Source organism: Xylocopa sonorina, chromosome 4 (assembly GCF_050948175.1).
Source record: "Xylocopa sonorina isolate GNS202 chromosome 4, iyXylSono1_principal, whole genome shotgun sequence".
NCBI classification, from domain to species: domain Eukaryota; kingdom Metazoa; phylum Arthropoda; class Insecta; order Hymenoptera; family Apidae; genus Xylocopa; species Xylocopa sonorina.
In genome coordinates this window covers 6,260,999-6,282,012 of record NC_135196.1, presented here as the reverse complement: position 1 = coordinate 6,282,012, position 21,014 = coordinate 6,260,999, and the positions used below count along the sequence as shown (strand labels likewise).

At 40.2% G+C, this 21,014-nt stretch overlaps 1 protein-coding gene across 3 annotated transcripts; it reads left to right on the top strand.

Annotated features, from left to right (window-relative positions):
- Positions 1-6,335: 6,335 nt before the first annotated feature.
- Positions 6,336-20,761, top strand: Alk (Anaplastic lymphoma kinase). Of its 3 annotated transcripts, XM_076894108.1 has the most exons (25): positions 6,336-6,545; positions 9,384-9,763; positions 10,345-10,537; positions 10,676-10,803; positions 11,379-11,516; positions 12,003-12,158; positions 12,548-12,678; positions 12,931-13,097; positions 13,182-13,276; positions 13,360-13,458; positions 13,530-13,710; positions 13,796-13,943; positions 14,079-14,228; positions 14,314-14,470; positions 14,639-14,830; positions 15,149-15,394; positions 15,486-15,587; positions 16,147-16,342; positions 16,738-17,017; positions 17,586-17,878; positions 18,053-18,278; positions 18,349-18,465; positions 18,684-18,932; positions 19,158-19,604; positions 20,330-20,761. In XM_076894108.1, exons 2-25 carry the CDS (start codon positions 9,421-9,423, stop codon positions 20,381-20,383), a joined length of 4,488 nt encoding a protein of 1,495 aa, XP_076750223.1. In that variant the 5' UTR covers positions 6,336-6,545; positions 9,384-9,420; the 3' UTR covers positions 20,384-20,761. The 3 variants fall into 3 exon arrangements, with proteins under 3 accessions (XP_076750223.1, XP_076750221.1, XP_076750222.1); XM_076894106.1 differs by lacking the exons at positions 6,336-6,545; positions 9,384-9,763; positions 10,345-10,537; positions 10,676-10,803 and having other exon boundaries at positions 11,402-11,516; positions 20,285-20,761; XM_076894107.1 differs by lacking the exons at positions 6,336-6,545; positions 9,384-9,763; positions 10,345-10,537; positions 10,676-10,803; positions 18,684-18,932 and having other exon boundaries at positions 11,402-11,516.
- The last annotated feature ends 253 nt before the right edge of the window (positions 20,762-21,014 follow it).

Here is a 21,014-nt window from a genome sequence, read left to right as displayed (position 1 = left end):
CGACTTCTAAGAATCAGTTTATAACCACATACATTATCTGGATTTTTGCTCCTATGATTATGCAAAAGTAATATTTATTTTTATTTTCTTTCCCTCGTGATATACGTATGTATCTCTGCGTTTTTGAACAGTTTTCTTTATTCGTTAAAAAGATAATTGAAAAAATAATTTAATCCTTAATAATATTGCACAATGAACCATATTTCTAGGAACTGATCTAATCACCTTGTGGTAAGATTATTCTCCCTCTCTTTCTTTCTCTTTGCTGCTTTCGTCTCGCTTATGTAAATTGCGTTGGAACGTTACGTTCGCACCACATTTTTCCTTGCACTGACGAGATACATAGGCCAGCGAGATAAGCGAAGGGAACCGAATCGTTTCTAATGTGGAGCAATATCCATTATCTAACGCAAAACAGTTTTTACTAAGGTTAAATCGAAGTTAGGTTTCACGTTACGTTTTGTCTGCAATTTCTTGTCGCGAAATCGTGTTTTAATTACACCTTTTTTGCGTTCACCGAGTATGCGAGTATGAAAGAAAAACACGTGCAGACTGCGTCGCCAATTTTTTTTTGGGGAGAGGACTCTAAAATTTCTTATGCGGAGTCCTCCCAATTAGTAGAGCTTTCAAAACGTACGGACGTGCCTTCGAACCTTAAGAATAAAGTTCAAGACTATAAAGAGCTCTGGACAGCTTTTCATTTATTATTTTCACCCATAATTCAATAGTATTTGACTTTTGAATATGTCAAAGACAACTTGCGTTTATATAATTTGTTTAAAAAAGTGGCAGATAAATATTGATTTCATAATTGCACAAGTGCAAACATAAAGTGTTGGTAATATCGTATCAACGGACGCAAGTCAATATAGATAACGCTCTTTAGTATTGCAACCGACATCCTAACGTTATAATTACTAATTGAGAGCCAGTATAATCAGACAAAATAAATAACATTAGAATTAAGATAAAATAAAATAACATAAATTAGAGTATAATAACTATTACCGCAAGCGTTTCAAGAAGTAAAATAGTCAAACAAAAATATTAAAATTCCTATAAACAGCAGGAACATAGATTTCAAGAAATCCGCACGTATGTAAAGGTAACCGCACAGGAAGAAATAAGTCTCCGCGCGAAGTCGTCAAATGTTTCCTTTTTACGTTTACAGCCGGATGGATCTACAAGTGCAACCAGTCGCACTTGGGAGATGTAAAACACGCCAGTATTTAGCGTAACGCGCGTTTATATATTTTTGCCTTATTTTAAGTAAATCGCTGGTATGTACGAGTGCACCGTTGGAAGCATAAAACTACTCGACGCGGTAATATCCTTTTACATACCAGCCACACTTCTGTTACTGACGATAACGTAACAGAAATTGCCGGGATATTGACATGAAACAGTCATACGCGGCATATGGTTCTTCGTGCAGCACGATAATGAGCTCTACGTCACGAACATTCGCGTAATTATCGCGGTACGTAGCTCGAAACTAGTCAGAGATATAAGAATTATGTAAACTGTATTGAGATCGATCTAAGGGAAAGCATTGCTAGCGTTCATTTAAATATTACAACCTATACGTGAGTAAAAAGAATTCACTCTCAGTACAAGCTTCCGCGAGTTCTTCTAATCGCTCGTTTTAATTAAAATGCGTGATAATGATAACGGTATCTTATGCAGAATAATTGTATAACTCGAGATGCAATGTTTTCTAAGTTGCAGGGGGAGAAATGATATTTTTTAAATATGTATAGTCTAATTTAATGTATGTCTGTTACTTGTTAACTAACTTCATCTAAGTGCAAGTGAATCATTTGTACACCTAATCTTTCTATTACTGTAAGAGGTATTAGGGTGGACGTCGACTGCTGTGACGAGAAACTTCGTGAAGATTTGAACTAGTCGAAGTACAAGTATCGTTAACTATGCAAGAAAATGATGTTAACATTTTTGTACTAGGTATGTTATTTAATGTACTCGTAGTTAGAGTAAAAATTAGAAATGCTTATGATATACGTATAAGTAATCATCCCCTGTAGTGGATCCAAAATAAAAACTGAATAATTTTTAAGGACCACTGTGTAACCTAATCTTCGGTATAGATATGTATAATCAATAATATAATTCTTTATCAAAGCAATTTTCGTTAAAAATGTTACATGTCAACATGTATAACTTAATGTTCTTTCCTTTTAGAAAATATCCTCATTCTCTGAATTTCCTTCAGCATTATCTTGAATCTTCTGCTCTACTTTTTGCAAGTAACCGTACACACACAAAGTTAATTTGGCGTGAATGATCTTGTGTAGGGCACGGTAATCAGATGTGGATATACGCGTAACATTCCGCGTTGCTCGACGATGTTTCTAATTCTCAAACCATGTTAGAATGGACTGTATTCTAGGACGCCGTATTGCACGAGAGTTTTTCCTCATTCTCGATGGTGTTGTATTATACCAGGAAGAGATTACCAAATTGGTATTTATAGATACCTTCTAATAGAATTTTTCATTCTTGGTTGAACAAGCTGAGATTTGGAACGTTATTCATAATGCAAATTATCTACATCATAAAACAATGGGGAAACATTTGGTTGAATAAAAAATGAAGCATGAGTGGATCCAGTAACTGTGTATCTGGGGATTTTACAGATTTTAGCGTGAATAATTTTTCACCATTTTATGCTAATTGTATTTCATTTACTTTTATTTGTGTTATTTTAAAGGACACGAAGTTACATACGTGTGTGTGCAAAAAGATTGAGAAGCAGACTCGTGCCTTAAACGCAAAGATGGCAGAGAACTCGTGAGAGGTTCTTAATTCGTCTGTTTATCGAAAAGGTTCAAGCTTCACGTCAATTCCGTAATCGTTCAAATAAATATTGAAAAAACTGGTCACTCTAACTGATCGTAGGGAGTTGTACGCGTAAGTTCAGTGGGCGACAGGCAAATAATTGACGGTCCCTGAACCGCTCGTAGCTGGCTCGGTGGGAACGAAATTCTAGGGACTATGTTTAGGGAGTGCGTGGATCGTTTTGGTAGAAAAGAGGCGCAGACGTGAGTCTGACTCTCGACAGGGGCGTGTTCCCTCGTATCCCTCTATTTCGCTTTCCGTTCCTCCCCGGCAGCGTCAACGCAGCTCGCAGCTTCCTCTCTGCCGCCCTTTATCGCCTCCTCTGCCCTCCGTACAGTCAGCCAGCTCCTCGTCTTCCAATCGTCCTTCCCGTCTCTCCTTTACGCCAATTAAATCGCGTTCTTCCTCTGTCTGCTTTACACCCGTACTCCCCCACAAATCTTACCTCCCTCTTCGTTCTCCCGTTCAAGCTCCTACGCACGATTTTGTCCCGGGGTATCGTTTCGTCGCCGCGTTTCTCCAAATATACCCGTCGCGGAGGAACGAGCTGGGACGATGGGCACAGATGGTGGACGCGACGCGATATAGGTCGCGCCATAGCACAGATCGAGTGGAGAGCAGACAGACAGACAGGGTGAGAGGGTGTGTGTATGTGTATGTGTGTGTGTGCGAGAGAGAACGAGAGAGGGAGAGCAGTGGCGAGGTGAGAGGGCCAGCTGAGCCAGCCAGCGAGCGTGCGAACACGGAGTCTCACAGTGAGATTCGAATATGCGCCCAAGGTGAATCCTGATGAACGTATCATCGATCGGTGGATGCTGAACCAGGCGTCCCTGTGCTCGGTCCACGCGTGTACGCGCAAAGGGACGCGCCGTTGGCTGCGAGCCGCGGTACTCTGTTGCTCCTCGGATACCCGCGACTGCCCGACAGCCGCGCGAGGATCTTCCGTCGAATAATCGTTCCGGACACCTCGCGTCAATTTCGAGAGTACCCGCGACGACGTGCATACCCGCGGAGGAGTAGATTCGAGGCGAGGAACCGAGCGGAACGGAGAGGGTGAAAGGGTGAGAGCGTGCGTCCGTGCGAGCAAGAGGGACAGAGGGGGATAGAGAGAGAAAGAGAGGCTGAGTTTTATCGATTGTCGTGGGACGAGATACGAGACGTGCCGAACTGGAGAGCGCGAGATCTTGCGCTGCGACAGAATCAATTCGTGCGGTCCACGCGTATCCTCCAGCAGGCCTCTACTGTCAGGATCATCGGAATGACTTCACTCTCAGCGAGCCGGTCCGATCCACGGTATCTCAGCTGATGGTGTTCCCCGCGAGCGTGCATCGCGAGCGTACGAAAAGGGTGGTACGCTGTTGGGGTGACAGATGCGAGAGGTCGCCGCGGAGAAAGTATGTGATCGGTTAGTGGAACGCGGTTATTACGACGTGTGATCTGTTTGTGTACACCGAGAGACACGGCTGATATCTGAACCTGATTGGGCCCTCGTTACTCCGTGTAAGTATTCCTTAGCTCGTTGCTTGTCGCGTCGCAGGGGCCAGAGGGAACGGTGAAGCGTACGCGTGTACTTTTCTGCAGCAATCTGATTTAATTTCACGATTCGCTTGTACGTGCTTCAATGAAATTGGCAACTGGATGCTCCTCGAAGGTGTTTACAAAAATATTCGAGTACGAATCGTGCTGATGATTGGATAATTGAAGTTAACGTTGTTCCGTGATTAACATTCCACGTTTGACATTCATCAAGCGTGTACGAAAAGCGGTTCGACTTGGCGTATGTTTGAACAATTCCAGACGAAATGGAAGAGACGATATATGTACCATCGGTGGTGTAATATATCAAGATTCGATATCTCGTACGGTGCCAAATCCTGGTTCGATCCATTTCAGGATTAAAAGAGGGTATCCATCGGGTATTGTTGCTGGCTTTTAGAAATAGTTTAATAATTGCTTTGTCGCTTGTAATGCATGGATATTGAATGGCTACAATCGCATAATGAATATGCATTATGGCAAAACAATCACAAAAATGAGTTTTTGGTTTACTGATATTAAATAACACGATTAAATGCAACATTATATTATCTACTAATAACGTATGTGTTATTTTGTAGTGTGAAAGACTTCCAAATCAACATTAGAGTACAATTTGCAACAAGAAACTTGGGCATATGTTCTTATGATACAATTTATAGTATCGTATAAAGGATTTAAGAGTGTTTAGCACTTAAATTTTGCAACTAGTTGCAATTAGTTAGGGATTATATAAGCATTAGAAGAATATATTTGAAATAATATATAATCTTTTAATGAGACATGATAATTGCGCGCCATTCATGACAGAACTTTTTGTAGTTGAACTGGACTAACGACATCTGACTTTAGAATGCTAATTTACAGTTGTACCTCATTACTTATACGTCTCCACATTGTATACGTTAATAAGAAGGGAGACACTCTTTCTTACTATTTGCAAAATGCTAATATCATTAACTTTGCTTTAGCTTGAAACTCGTTCCTGACTCTACCCTTAAAAAAATTCGCCAATTTTGAGAAAACGTCGTTTCGTCTCAAATATCTTTCAGGATTTTATTTCGAATCGCAGAAACCTCCGTGGCTGAATCGCGGTCGTATATTTAATCGACAACTGTTCGAAAATAGGGGCGCGTCGATACGAACGGATACCAAATTTGCTAGCGATCGATCGATTTTAATTAGCAAGTTGCGTCTCTCGGTCGATTATTCAACGTTCGTTGAAAATCGAGCAACTTGGGGAGGAGACGAGAAGTTCGACGAGGAATTCCCGTTGAGGTCGCGTAGACTTTGCGCGAGCGTCGAAGACCTTCCAACTTCTTTGCTCACCTCCGCGTTTCATCGCCCCTGTCTTTCGTCTTCTCGACGACGCCAAGCGAAGACCTTGCGCGCGTAATTCCTAGCCAATTTCGACGGTAGTTTCGTTCAGGAATGACGATCTTTACGAAAAATGCGAGAACAAAATCGCGTAGAACGAAACTGCGCGCCGGCTGCACGTGTGAGAGAAATGGTTAGAGGAACGGAAATAAGAGTAACGAGTGTCGTCCGAAACGCGACGGATTGGCTCGAGGGAGTACTTAATTCACACTTGTGATGCGATCGTTTGACTATTCCGGAAAGGAGAGGGACAGCGTTATGTACAGAGGAGGAAAAGGTAGATGGCTGGCGGAGAATACAGAGATGAACACGAATTGCGCGAGGATGGAAGGGAATCGGATCGTGAATGACGAAGAGAGAGGGAGGAGAGGATGGATAATAGAGAGAAGGAAAAAGCTCTCGTTGGATTGCCGTTAACCACAGACAAGGGATTATCCAGTTGAGAGTGCGCGATGTAATGCGATAGCTGGTTAGATATTATTTGTCGTCCGCGAGAGTCGCTATCCGTTGCTCTGTCTTTTCGTCTACGTGTCTGTTAAAAAACGCCACGCTGATCAGGTATATCTTGTTTCGTACAGGTGAGAGGAATCGAGGAAGATTGGATCAACTGGCGGGCCGTCGAAAGCATCGAAGCTGATTGTTCGACGGGACGATGAGGGCTTGAAAGGACGCGATCGAGGGATCAAAGGTGTTCAAGTGTCGCTACTGCTACGGGACGGATGAATTGCGGGAAACTATGCTGGTATATTGTACAACACCGTTTTCGATCGAAGGTAGGCCTGACATCCTGCTGCGCCGAAGCTGCGTGCATCGTGTAATTACACGACACTTTTTCGTGTCTAATTTGCTTTTCCTACGTGTCGGCTAATGACCACATATGTTGCCCGTATTTGAGTTTACTTTAATACTAGGTTTGCGGAATGCATTTCCTAATTCATAAGGAACATTGCAAAAATAGTTTTAGTAAAATTAACTAAAATATTATTCAATAATACAAACATTTTTAAGTTTATAATGTATATAATTACATTACTTTTTAAGTTAATTTATTTTTAATGACAATGTGCTTTCGTTTATGCGTCAAATTGTCGCGTGTCCGTAGAGGTAGGTATATGAGGAATGTTAGTAGCATTTATTGCTTTTGAAATAATAATGTTGAAACAGAAGGAAATGCATTTATTTTACTAGTAATTTCTTATAATTATTTTACTAGTAACTTCTCTAGTCATAAATGAACCGTTCTATCATAGAACTATCATGGTAAAGTTATGATATATACACCGCCAGCAGAGCAACCTGCAATTTTTGTCAGATATGTTATCGATTTACGGGGTATTACGCATTATTAATATCTCGTTATACGGTGTATATTGTAACAGAATATAGTAGGTCGTTAAGCTTCCGAGCCGAGAGTGACTAAAAGATCGATAGAAATATCCTGAATAATTTGTTCACGATGGTTACTGTTATATATATACAGCTCAAAGCTATCTATCGCCTTATCCTTATTATTTCCATATAATCGCACTTGAAAGTAAAAAAACTTGTTTGTATTTTACATCATTTTACTGCCTCGTCTACAACCTTCTTCTACTTCTAACTATACGTACAGGACGTTAGAAAATGAACGCGACATAATTAATGGGTTGATCTCGAGCAACTTTTTCCATTGTGATAACGTCGGCTGCAACTTTGTTAACGAGATATTAATTGTGATCGCGTGATTTACCCCGAGCATATCCATTCCTTACAATTAAATTGCGGTCCGCTTAAATATGGAACTGTTACTCGGGATATTTAAACTTAACCAATCGATACGTACGTGTAAAAATAAAAGGGGTCGTTCGCATAAATATCTTTTATGCTCACGGTATATTACATACGGTTCTGCAGACGTGTAAGACGAGAAAATTTTTAAAATGGATGCGCAAGTCGTTCGAAAGTCTGGCGGAAATAGTCACGATCGAAGTGGAGTTTCGGGGCAATTTCGCGGAGCTACGATTAAAGCAAGGAGACGACGATCCGTGAAAAGGGAACGAAGGGAATTAGCGGATGCGTTTTCAGCGATTTGTGTCGCTGAATCGTCGTTATCGGCGAGAAGTTCGCGATTCATTCGGTGAATTTTGATCGATATTCGTGACCTGGCAATATTCATCGCTGTTGGTCGTGCTCTTCGCTCGAAACGAGAAAAAACTGCACGGCCGCTTAACGTCGTTAAATCACCGACTACGACCGTTCGATGTCACGATTCACAGCCGTTTTCACAATTTTTTCCTATTAAAAAGGACACAATCTTGTCTACACGCGCGCGGAATATTGAAATGTAGCGTTATGAGAAAGCATACTGTCGCAGGTAGAAAAAATTTGATCTTTATAATATTTCCTGGAATACTATGGAAACGTTGTTGTTTCATTTTGAATTACATATATAGAAAAAGAAATGGAACCTCTAAATATTATTTAAGTGAATAATATTTTCTGTTACTATATTTATACCCTATAAACGAGATGAAGATGACGCCCTGGATAATTTCTCTATTGGTATTACCGTTATGGGGGACGTATTCGTTATGCTCGGCATAACCGGAAATTATGAAATATCGGCGAATCAGTTATTCCATTTCCGCCAATCACCGCTTCGTTTCATCAACCGATTCGCCCTCTCGTATCTACGAGTAGTTTTCTTTGACTTTCCTACAAGTTGGAACGTGAAACCAGACGGAACTAACATTTATATTGTTTGTATTACTATATTTGCATGTTGCAAAACATTTATTCGCTACCCAATGCTTCAATACTTATTAATTTTTATTTTATCGCAGAAATTATTAAATTTTAAAGATGCAACAAAATAATTAAAGCCGATATATTTTCGATTTTCTGGTTCCATTTATTAAAAATACTCTCGAGGCTTCCGCAAGTGTGAAACCGTAAAAGCTCGACCTGCAATTATAAGCGTACGCGTAGAGCCGACGAGAAATCTTCGTTCACGACGTTCGAGGGCTTCGGATATGTCTCAATTACTCGTTAACGTTTATACTCTAGTCTTGTTCGCACGATGTGCTTTAAGAATCATCAAAACGTTGGCACATGAGCAAAGGAACGGAAACAAAGTAAGAAAAACTTATTATCAATCACACGTCGCGACCCCTTTTTAGAGCGTGCACCTATGTCACGAAAATCAAACGCTGTCGTATATACTCGTCAAACACAGTTGACTGATGTAAGAAACGATAAAAACAGATAGGAATGAAATGGACGGCTAAATAATTCGTAGGTGCATTCGTATGTTTTATCTTATTTCCGTTCAACCTGGAAGTTATGTATTAGCCTCGAGGACCAGAGAGTCCAGAGAGGGCCTGATACCGCAAGGAAATGTTACCCAATATTTCTTACACTGGATTAGTAGCGACTCATGACTAAAATCAGTGGAGTTGATATTCAAAATCGAACGACTTCTTTTATTTTAGTCTAATGAGAGGGGGGACACTGCAGTGCCTATGCTCGAGCTACCTCTGAGACTGCTGCTGCTCCACAACATATATGCACGAGCTGCTCCTGCACCGGATAATAATAGTTGCTAAATCAATTGATTTTGCTTATGCCAACAGGACATATCGAGTGGCAACGGGAGGAAAGCGTGGAGTAATGATCAGTACTACACGGTCTGGGGTGTTGACCGCGAATTTTCTACAGGCGAGTCACACCGCGCACGGCTACCGGCGTAAACCAAGCCTCGGTGGCAACTTATTGTTGAGGCTTCTTTTCGGCCTCTGTTACATCACCGGCACCTGTTGTGATTGGAAGGGAAGGATGCCGCGCGGGACCAACGATATCCAGATCGCCCTGAGCCGATCGGCCCAACTTGGCCATTGCGACCTAGAAAAGACCTGCGACTGGTCGTGGAACCAGACGCTTGGTTTCAAACGGATCACGCCGTCAGTGCAAAGTAAACACGGGCCTACCACGGATGCCAGTAATTCGTCGAACGGTAAGAACTTTCCTTCCATTAGTTCGTTGGATAGTGGATTTTGGTTGAAAGATTCGCTAGGTGGACTGAAAGTTGAAAGCAAAGTGAACGACTGCGAGCTGTTATTCAAAGTGTTCGATTGAAATGGAATTTATGTTCTTCGCTTGATTTTCTAACGTCATTAAGTTAATGGGTCGTTCGAGCGAAGTGAATCGTATAATTTCGTCTTCAGACCGAGGTCAATGATCATTGAAAAAAACGGACGTTGCGATGAACGTATAATGACTTAATAGGAGAGGTTTAGGCTTGCGAAGACTGTAGTCAAGATAATAATATGGCAAGATATTTTGCATCCTTCTCATTTCAAACTGATATATAATTATTGTTACCGTTAAAATCTATTGTTTCATCAACTATTTATTATTCTATCACAAAACTATTATACTTCCAATGTTTATTGCAATATCCGTGTTTAAAAATTCACGAAAAGTGTATTTGTCACTGTCCGCTCATATTTGATAGATAATTCGGTTTTCAGAATTCGTATATAAATCGTAATAAATGTAATGCGTTTCTTATCGTTCGATTTTGTTCTTTATCAGGACATTTCTTGTGGTTCACTGGCGCTGGAAAAGCTCAAATGTGGTCCACCACGATCCCCCGTACCGGGTCGCGATGCGTGTTAGAATTAGCCTTGTACCAAGTCGAAATGAGCGATGGCATTATCAACTTGCTCATAATCACGAACAACACGAGTTCGATCGCCACGCGAAAACCAGGAAACAACAACGCACAGTACGTAAACATATTTGATTGTAACATATGAAACGTTCGACTTTGGTTCATCGGTACTTTAAGTTCTACTTTAACAAAAATCAGTTTTTTACAAAAAATCAATTACGATAAAAGTTGAAATTCCCTACTGTATTACAGATGGGGAGTAACGCGTTTCAAGTTGGGTGCAATTAGCCAGCCACATCATTTACTCATAGAGATGTTGGTCCCGTATTCGAACTCTAGTATCGCGGTTGATAACGTTCGTCTAATCGACTGCTTCCCTGGTAATTATGGCTTTTATTTCGATTACATTCTTGTAATATATAGCATTTCTTGTATATTAGCCACGGTTCGTAACTCATCCGTGATATTTTTTAACAAAAAAATATTATACTAAAAAATTTCACAAGGTTTGTATATACGCTCCAATATTAATGGTACAACGAAAGTAGTATTAATTCTGCATGAAAAAATAAATCGAAAATGCGCAATAAACTTTTTCATTTGGGAATTTGTTTTTGAAATAACCTGGCTTGAAATTTCGTCGAACGTGCACGGTTAATTGGCAACCGAATGCATAGAATGCATGTGGTACAAGCGGATTATTTTCATTAAAAAAAGAATTTTAAAGTATGGAACAATATCATACGAGTAAATTGAATTTTCAACATCAATTTACCAGAAATGAAACTTTGCGCGAAAACGTATCGCAAGAAATGTTCAATCAAGATTGGTATTTTCAAATCAAAAAAATATTTGCTACTTTTGGGAGAATATAATTAATCGATGAAAATAAATTATATATAATGATTAAGAAAAAAAGTGATGTAATATATTTAAGAAAATATTTTGTTTACAGAATTAACACCTGTCGGTGTCGGGACGGCCTGCACTGAAGACATGTTTCGCTGCAACAACGGTTCGTGTTTAAATACAACACGTGTCTGCGACTTAACGAAAGATTGCGCCGATGGCGAAGACGAGGAACTCGACTGTGGTAATTGTCAAATTATTGCTTATACTCAACTAGCCATAGAAGAGGCATTTCTACCATATTTTAACTTTGAAGTAGTTGCACTTTGAAATAACGCAAAGTTGTTGAGTGTATTTGTATTTATTTGCAACTGGCGTACTGCAGAGTTTCTTAAGATATTCGACATTTGCTAGCTCTTTGCTACTAATTAATTTTGGAGTAAGAATGCACCCCTATTGAAGAGAGATCTTTTGATTGCGCTGACGCTAAGAACCGAGTAACAAGCTCACACCAATCAGACATAAAAATATCTGTGATTAGTGTTGGCTTGCCATTAATTACGTTCGCAACACCTAAATAGAGTTTCAAGACTTTTGAATGAATCTAAAGGCAAAAGTAAAATGTCCATAGGTCGATGCAATGCGTGCAACCATTAAGAGTTTGTCATTTTGGGTTGAACTGCACGCCACTGTCGTAAATGGTTAAATCTAATTGAAAGAAACTTTCCAGACAAAATACCGGAAAACGCCAGATGCAATTTCGAGCACGGATGGTGCGGCTGGGAAAACGTACCAGGAAGACTCTTAAATTGGACCTTGCACCGTGGCGCGACGCCGTCTGAGAAGACTGGACCTAGTTACGATCATACATACCGCAATGCATCTGGTGTGTATATAGCTAAGACGTATATCCACATGCACGCGTGCATTTTAACCCTTTGCACTCGGATATTTCCTCTGAGGAGAGCAAATAATGCGACTAAAATCTTATTATGTCTTCAATATAAGGACATTATAACAATCAATAAAAACCGTTTAGAATTAAAAAATTTGTTTAAAAGTCTTCTAACAAGATTCTTTAAATTTCATGATTTAAAAACGCAAACGAGATTGCATACTAATTGATGTCCTCAAAGAAGGACTTATTAATCGCCTCGTTTATCGTACGAATCCCCGTATTTATACGTCTAGACAATCAATCCAATCAAATATTTTTAATACTAACAAATGTATCGCGTTCGAGTGTCAAGTCTGAAATAATTTTTTCATTTGAAGGAACATACGCCTACGTAAATATGTCGAAACGAGTGGGATACGGTAGTCGTGCTACCATTAAGAGTCCGCTGTACAATCCAACGCCACCCTACAGTAGCGATCCAAAAAGTCCTTACTATCGATCTTGTAAAGTAAGTTTGTTACATTCAGAGGTGGATTTACAAATGTGCCGCCTACAGGCTAAGCTAATTACCAAGAACTGAAAAGAGAGATGAGAAACGCTTCGTTTTTAGAGGCCACGGAAGACATTTATGCCTTTGAAAATTGATTAGCCTAGCTAGCCTGTTTAGAAATCCGCCGCTGATTACGTTATCGTTCGATATCACCGTACAAAATGTTAACTAAAATGCTAAATGCTGTTATGTGCGTGCACACGTGTGCAGGTACGATTCTTTTATCATCAACACGGCGTGCACAGTGGCTCGCTTGGATTGTACTTAGTCCAAGTAAAACCGCATCAGAATCATTCGGAAAGAATATGGTGGATTTATGGAGACAGACGTGATGTTTGGTACAACCAGGCTGTCGCTCTACCTGATATCAGATACAGGTAACCAAAGTATCCATTGGCTTAACAGATTGCATTGACATTTCTTACAATTAATGCAACGTGTATATTATTTTCTGCACACAGGTATTTCTTTCAATTTGAAGCCAGCAGAGGATACTCTTCAAAAGGCGACGTTGCGATAGATGACTTTTCGTTAAGCCGAGAGTGTTTTGGCATTGGTGAATTTTCGACATCCTCAATCATTGATCAAACATATGGACATTCCTTAAAATAATTGTATATTTTTTGTCTTCTGTTTTAGCGGTACCTGCTGAAGTTGTAGGAGATTTCAATTACTACAACCCTATTATAGATTTTGAAAAAATTCCGGACCAGCACGCAGACTTTGTTAACGAAACTGGTAACGGCTAAATGAAGTAATCAACGTTAAATTAAATAAAATTCTGTAAATGTATATATCTAACGTTATAGTTATACGGATCACCACGTGTGGGAATGTAAATAGAGCTGGTCCTACGCTCGAACAATGCGCTGAAGAATATAACAGAACGGATATAGAACTAATTGTACGTCCATCGGATTTGGACGATTCTGTTCCGTTTAATTTGAACGGGGTTCAACGATGGACAGCGCCAAACGGTGGATATTATACGTAAGGATTCGTCGCAGAGTTTTATCTATGGATTCTAAAGGGAGTCGATATTAATTTACATTTCTGTGTGCCACTACAAATTCAGTCTAATTGGAATGGGCGCCCGTGGGGGTAAAGGCTCGAGCGGTATGGGAAGCACGCTAGGTGCGCTTGTGCGTGGTGTAATCGAGCTAAAAAAGGGTGAACAACTGTATTTCATGATCGGACAACCGGGAATGGACGCGTGTCCTAAAGTAAGCTGTTTAATTATTTGCTATTTAATAATCTGTGTGTATCCATTCATTTTAATTAAGTAATTTTTAAGTTCTTTAAAGTAGTTCCCTACGCGCGTCCTCTAATTACAAACAGTTCAATAAAAAAATTTGCAGAATCTAGGCGTGGAGACGGACAGTTGTCAGAGTAGTGGTTCCTCTGCACCAACTTCCTATCCACCAACATCTTCGAAAGTACAGGAAGTAAAAAACATTAGAATAAAAGATGGTGGGGGTGGTGGTGGTGGTGCAACTTATATCTTTACAGTATGTAAATAATTCTAACAATAACTTGATGTTATAGGTAAATCATGATTCGATTGATCAATCACCACTTTTCTGTATGTTGCAGTTAAATGAGAATGGTGACCAATATCCGATACTCGTCGCAGGGGGTGGCGGTGGTATAGGGTTTGGTCAATTTGTAGATAATGGTCTTCAACATGGACGCGGACCTGCATCCACTGGAAAACAATTTACTTCTGGCACAATTATTTCATCGGACGCAGGTAAATGATAACCGAAATAAATACAACAGTGCTGAACATCTGTGCAGTATCTCTCGTTCCTCTTCATTTCCTCACTCCCATATGTTCTTACACAATGTCCCTTTTAGTTTACGTTTAGTTATAAATATTCTGAAACTGTGTTAATTACGCAAATCTGGTATGGTACAGGTGGCCCTGGTGGCAGTTGGAACAGATCATCGAGTAGTGCCTCGGATCGACAAAGTTCCGCCGGTGCGTCCTTAGTTAGCGGCGGTGTAGGTGGAATCGGTTGTGGCCCCAGAAACCAGAGCCACGGTAACGGAGGATTTGGTGGTGGAGGTGGCGGATGTGTTACAGGAGGGGGCGGCGGTGGTTACATAGGTAACGAATCAACGTTAACGTGATTTTAAACACATGCGCGGAATTTACAATTCATCGTGCATAGTTGCTAGTAGCCCATACGTTCCCCTGCATTTGAAATTCGAAACAGTTTCGGTTCGAGTTGTTGGATGTTCGATGTTGGTCCCTGCAGATGTGTAACGTCGATAAACTCACACGTTATGTCGTAGTATACATGTTAGAAACTGAATTTTAAGCATTGCCTCGACGTGAATAGTAAACGAGCTATTTTTTAGTATCCTCTCTGACAAATTTATCAATCCTTCTCATTGAAAATGATTGTCGAACTGTGTCTTTTAGGTGGTAACACCGGTGACGGAGATCAAGGCAACGGCGAAGGTGGTTATTCATACGCAAGTCGTGATCTTATGCACGTCCACTTCCGTTCAGGAATAAACCATGGGCCCGGAGAAGTTTTCATTATTCCCGCCATCAGCGGTTGTGGTTGTGATTACCGTTGCGTGTCTCTTGATCAGTATCTTAGCGAGACAAAATGTCTTTGTCCATTGGGCTGGTTACTGAGTAACGATTCAAGATCCTGCGTCAGTGAGTATACTAGAAGAGACCAACTCTTTCTCTTTTCCTCTCCTCCACGCTTTGCCATAACGAGATCGTACGATAATTATTCTCTTTGCAGTGGCGGATGATTCCAAGGTTATGCATCGAACGTTTGTCATTCTGCTCATAGCTGTGAGCATTGTTCTACTCTTTGTTTTCATCGGCTTCTGTCTACTACTTTGTAAGGAATTACTGAATAATATTGCGACATACATTATTTACTTTAATCTTCGAGACCTCGCGGTTTATTAACTCTTTGCGCTCGATTCTCGATCGCCACGGCGTTTCAAGTGGTAATTCGAGCTTTTTATCGACTGATTTGAGATTTCTAAGCTCTATAAAAATGGATTTCAAAAGCAAACTTCACTCGAAACTTGGCAAAATTATCTCGAGTTACTACTTTGTCCCACCGGAAACCACACACGGTTGTGGTTTTCCATGTTCTTGATTGTATAGCAGGAAAATCCATTTTTTTCGCGTGCTACTCATCTTGATAATTTACGAATGTCACTAACGCGAAGGAACTCGTCTTTATAAATAAAAGATTCGCTGCTGTCTATTGTGTAGCGGAAATTACAGTTCCCTGGTTTCAACGTTTACTCTTTTCTGGACTATCAGTCCGACGAATCAGATGACAATCAGATGTTAGTGATCACTATCACCCGCTTGCAATGTGTTCACGAAATTCACGAAACGACACGACGATACGGATGTGTTTCAATACTCGCTTTTGTCGATAGATAATCGTTACCAAAGCCGTAAAGCGCTGTTACGTCGGCGACAAGTAATGTTTGGCAATGGGACCGAATTAGCATCACTACCCGCCCTTTCCAACACTATGATGACCGAATTCAATCCAAACTACGAATTTGAAGGGAATCTCTATAGTTTTAAAGACCTGCCGCAAATCCCTCGTGAATATATTACTTTGGTAAAGTACGTATCAATTGAACGACAATTAGAATCAGCGATAAGGATCGAACGTTTCAATGGAAAACAGATCTACTCTATTTTATATAAAAACATAAAGAAAAATAGTTTATTGCAGCTGGTGTGCGGTGGCATTTGCTGATATGAAAGCTATGTTATCATACAAATTTTAGACAAACATTAGAAATTACAAAAATGAACAGCTTATGTAAACAATTATAGGTAATTCTGGTTTCTAGCATTAGCAAGTATTTATGTCATGTAATTTAATTACCTATTATGTTTTTCTATTTCCATTCAGCCGTTCGATGAATAATAGTAATTTAGTCAAAAATGAAAAGACATCGTTTGTTCCTTGATCATTTTTACTAGATATTGCATTGATTCTTTTTTCATTACAGACCACTCGGTCAAGGTGCTTTCGGCGAAGTATTCCAAGGTGTATACAGATACAGACCTAACGAAGAGCACCCCGTAGCCGTCAAGAGTATACCCTCCTCGTCTATGCCACAAACCGAAGCAGACTTTATGATGGAAGCCTTGATCATGAGCAAATTTAATCACCCGAACATAGTACACTTCATCGGAGTATCGTTCGATAAAAATCCAAAGTACATTGTGCTAGAGTTGCTCGCGGGCGGGAACCTGAAGAACTTCCTACGGGAAGAACGACCACGCGCGGTACACGATTCCGTTCCTCTTAACGCACGACAGAACACCTTATCGTTACTGTGTACTACTTTCATTTAAACAATTTTACATGGAATTATATATAATTGCATTAAAATTTTCATTTATTTCCTCGTTTCCTTATGTCGTGTCTTACGTTATTGTAGCTGTTTATATGTACATACAATTTTCCTCTTCAGTTATTACTTTCTGTTCAGTTTACGTCTGAAATTGCGCTCTGGATTGCTACACACACAGGAACAGTTCTTAACACTAGGTTTCTCGACAGTGACGTGAGATTTGCTGATAGGGAAGCTGTGTTCCCATGAAAATGATAAAAAAATACTAGAAACGACAAAAATAAATATGAAAATTCATTTTCCTTGGCACATTTCATGCCACGTGAACTTTCGGTGCAAACCATTTCAAATTCTCATTGCAAAATGAAGAAAAGAAAGTTATTCTTGTAATTTTCCTTGTGAGATTCGAAACGCGTCAATTTCACGCGTCCTGTGAGCCTAGCGTTAATTACTGTCGCTCGTCATTATCGGGGTGCATTCGTGTATTCCTGTTTTGGCAGGATCGCTCCACTTCGCTGACGATGCTCGACCTTATCATGTGCGGCTACGACGTGGCAAACGGCTGCAAGTACATGGAGGAAGCCCGTTTCATTCATCGAGATATCGCAGCTAGAAATTGTTTGCTCACGTGCAAAGGCCCTGGACGAATAGTGAAGATCGCGGACTTCGGAATGGCGAAGGACATTTACAGGAGCGATTATTACAGGAAAGGGGGCAAGGCTATGCTGCCTATCAAATGGATGCCGCCGGAAAGTTTCTTGGATGGAATATTCACCACCAAGACTGACGTCTGGTAAGTTTTTTTGGTGGTTATATCTTTTATACGCGATGGACAACGTGAATCTGACTGATTTCACTATTTTGAGATTTTGAGCTTTAGTTGGACGAAGTAGGAACTGGAGATGATTTTGCGCTTATGTGATAGATTTGCTCATATAAAATATATCTGATTAATTTCTGATTACAGGGCATTTGGAGTTTTGCTATGGGAAATTATGTCCTTTGGTTACATACCCTACACTGGTTGCACTAATAGGGAAGCAATGACGATGGTAACGTCAGGTGGTCGTCTCGAAAAACCAGCGGGCTGTCCTGACCCAATTTACGGAATAATGACGCGATGTTGGCATCCACGGCCCGATGATCGGCCTAGTTTTGCAACTATCGTTGAAAGGATTGGTTATTGCCTACAGGTAAATTCCTTCGATCGTCAAAATACGTAAATCGAGTGAATTTACTTGAATATATAATATTCGCATTTAGGATCCTGATGTAATAAATCATCCAACGCCTAATTTCGACATTTTACCCATCTGCGATCGTGAAATAACGATCATGAGACCAGATCCAGAAACAGAATGCATTAACGTACAGTCAGAAGTAAGTACCGTGTATTTGTACCTCTCCAACGGTTTAAGAAAATAATGAACTATATCCAAACTTATATAAGCATGAAGATGAAGTGTTTTCCAGGTGTAAACCGTGTTTTGGATTTGTATCCCGGAGAACCCTTCATTTTCGGTTAATTCGAGCCATACAAGTCTCAAACCGATTATATCAAACATTTCTGCAGCAAACAATTTCTCTAATTGTTTTAGTTGGATGCATGTGGATACATGCAGCCTAGAATTATCGATCCACGATCGGCTAGTCAACGTATGGCTCAAGCTATTGCTGGCAACAATGCCGTAAATGAAAATCCAAACAGAATGAATTCGAATGAGAAAGATCATCTGAAGGGAATATTTCAATCTAATCCATATGGCTCTAGCACAGATACTTCCGAGCAAACCTTTGGTGAAAACACTAATCGCGATGATTTTAATGACGAGAATAAGCATGCAGAGGTACATTTGACAAAACATTTGTAAAGACAGCTTTTGTTGTACGATGTTCTTATTAGCTTAGCCATCTCATTTATATTAATTGTTGGTTGGTGTTATTCGTTTTAAGTACGCAAATCGTTGGAAACATTTCAGCTTGAAATTGTACTCTAACAACGAACGTGATAACAAAATCATGTTGAAACCACACGTTATATCGTTCATTAAAAACGATCGATTGATTTGCAGACTAAACGCAATGCTGACAGCTCAAATCGTGATGGTAAAAGCGTACATCGAACTTCAACGGACATCGAAAATAGCGGTAAGTTAAGAAACGCAGACAATGGTAACAACCGTCCAACAGATATCGAGAACCGCGAGAGCAGCGCAGTCGACGTAACGGACATAGACAGAAGGAATGGTAACGAGAGCATAACGACTACCGAGACGAACTCGGAGACACCACCTGACACAACTAATTCGTCGCCAAACACGCGTACCTGCTCCCCTAGTCACACTGGCCTAAATACGACCGCCACTAATGTCAACGGAATGTTGAAGAAGAACGCCCTAAAGGCAGCTCTCAGTTTGGATCCTAGCGCACTGTGTCGTGGCACAATACCATACGAAAAAATAGCGTTCTCACCACCACCGCAACGCTCGAGTACACCTGGCAGCATGGAGATCAAGAAGGTAATCTAATTGTTCTTCCATAATATTATTATACGTCATTGTGATTTTACGATTATTTGGAAGAGGGAAGTTATGTGCAAAAATTATGCGACAAGATAGCATTAGGGTAGTAAAATTGTAGTAAAATCTCAACTATTTTGCACATAACTTCATTTTGTTCAAGTACTGTTAATGTAACAAAATCGTAGTCTCTATTAAAACACCCACCTCTGACTCTTTAAAAAAATTACACTGTAGTCCACTAAAAGAATTCCTAATTTCTTTGATTTACACTATAATAACGAAATATTGGATTATTATTTAGTCTAACTGATGGTTTTGTAAGATGCATGTAACCCTTTGCACTCCTTATCATTACTACCGGATTCTATGACATACCAATTATTTTCTCAATTATTATTTTAAAAGTTCTAGAAAGTTAATAATTTTATTCCATATAGAATTTCTTCAAATTGTTTTCTCGGTTATTACTGTACAATTAATCTAAGAGAGCTTGCAAGGTAAAAGATATAAAATGGCTATTCTGTATCACTACCCTTTCCTTGGTATCCTCTCAAGGTAAACTTCAGTAAAACGATTTGAGTGCACAGGATTAACATAACACACTGGTGAAACTCGATGTCGTGTACTTTCTTTCCAAGAATCCAACGAAGCTTATTCCTGAATTCGTTTAATCGCAGTTCTATGTATGATGGAACAATCGTCTCTCTGTTCTTCACACGAAGGATCCTCTAACAATGAGCCGCGAGCTACCAAGGGAAGAGGAATGCTCCTGCTGAGATTTGTACGAAGGGGAGTGACAGGACTCCCCGGTCGTCGATCTTGGAACGCACGTGACCAATGCCAAATTCCTGCTGCGACGTTCCGCAACGATAAACGCTGTTTCGATGGCGATACGTTTCAAGGAATCCTCGTCGCTTCTGTGGATACGAGACGAAGAGTATTCGCGTCGTGTGTACTCCGAAGAAACGCTGCTATGAGTGAACGCCGTGAATTCGAGGATGTGAATTGGCATGGTTTGTTCATTCGTTTCTTTTCCTCTTATGTCCTTTAGTTCCCTTCTTTTTAATGTCAGAAATATGTATAGCAACATTCGTCCATACACGAGAGGGAAGAGTTTAATTGCGTTTACTACATGGACAGCGCGTATCTTTATGGCACACGATAAGCTATAAATCGTTATCACGGACGAAAATTACGCGTACTGAATAGAAGGAATTGCAATAATCGCGGAACATTACGAGCATGAGGCCGTCCGTTATTAAATGCAACTAAACAGTTTTTCTCGAATCCGTGCACACACGTAACTACGTACACGCATATATCTACACACGCATCAGATTATATGCATACGTAGATATTCATGTGAGATTGAGGCCTCCATACTCGAAAACCCCAAAGGGGCTATAA

Excerpts from the sequence above, each read along its gene's own strand:
- Alk (XM_076894108.1), top strand. The coding sequence starts at position 9,421 with ATGATCAGTACTACACGGTCTGGGGTGTTGACCGCGAATTTTCTACAG. Across the intron at positions 12,159-12,547 it reads TACATACCGCAATGCATCTG|GAACATACGCCTACGTAAAT; the intron begins GTGTGTATATAG and ends TTTCATTTGAAG. Across the intron at positions 18,933-19,157 it reads ACGAGAATAAGCATGCAGAG|ACTAAACGCAATGCTGACAG; the intron begins GTACATTTGACA and ends ATTGATTTGCAG.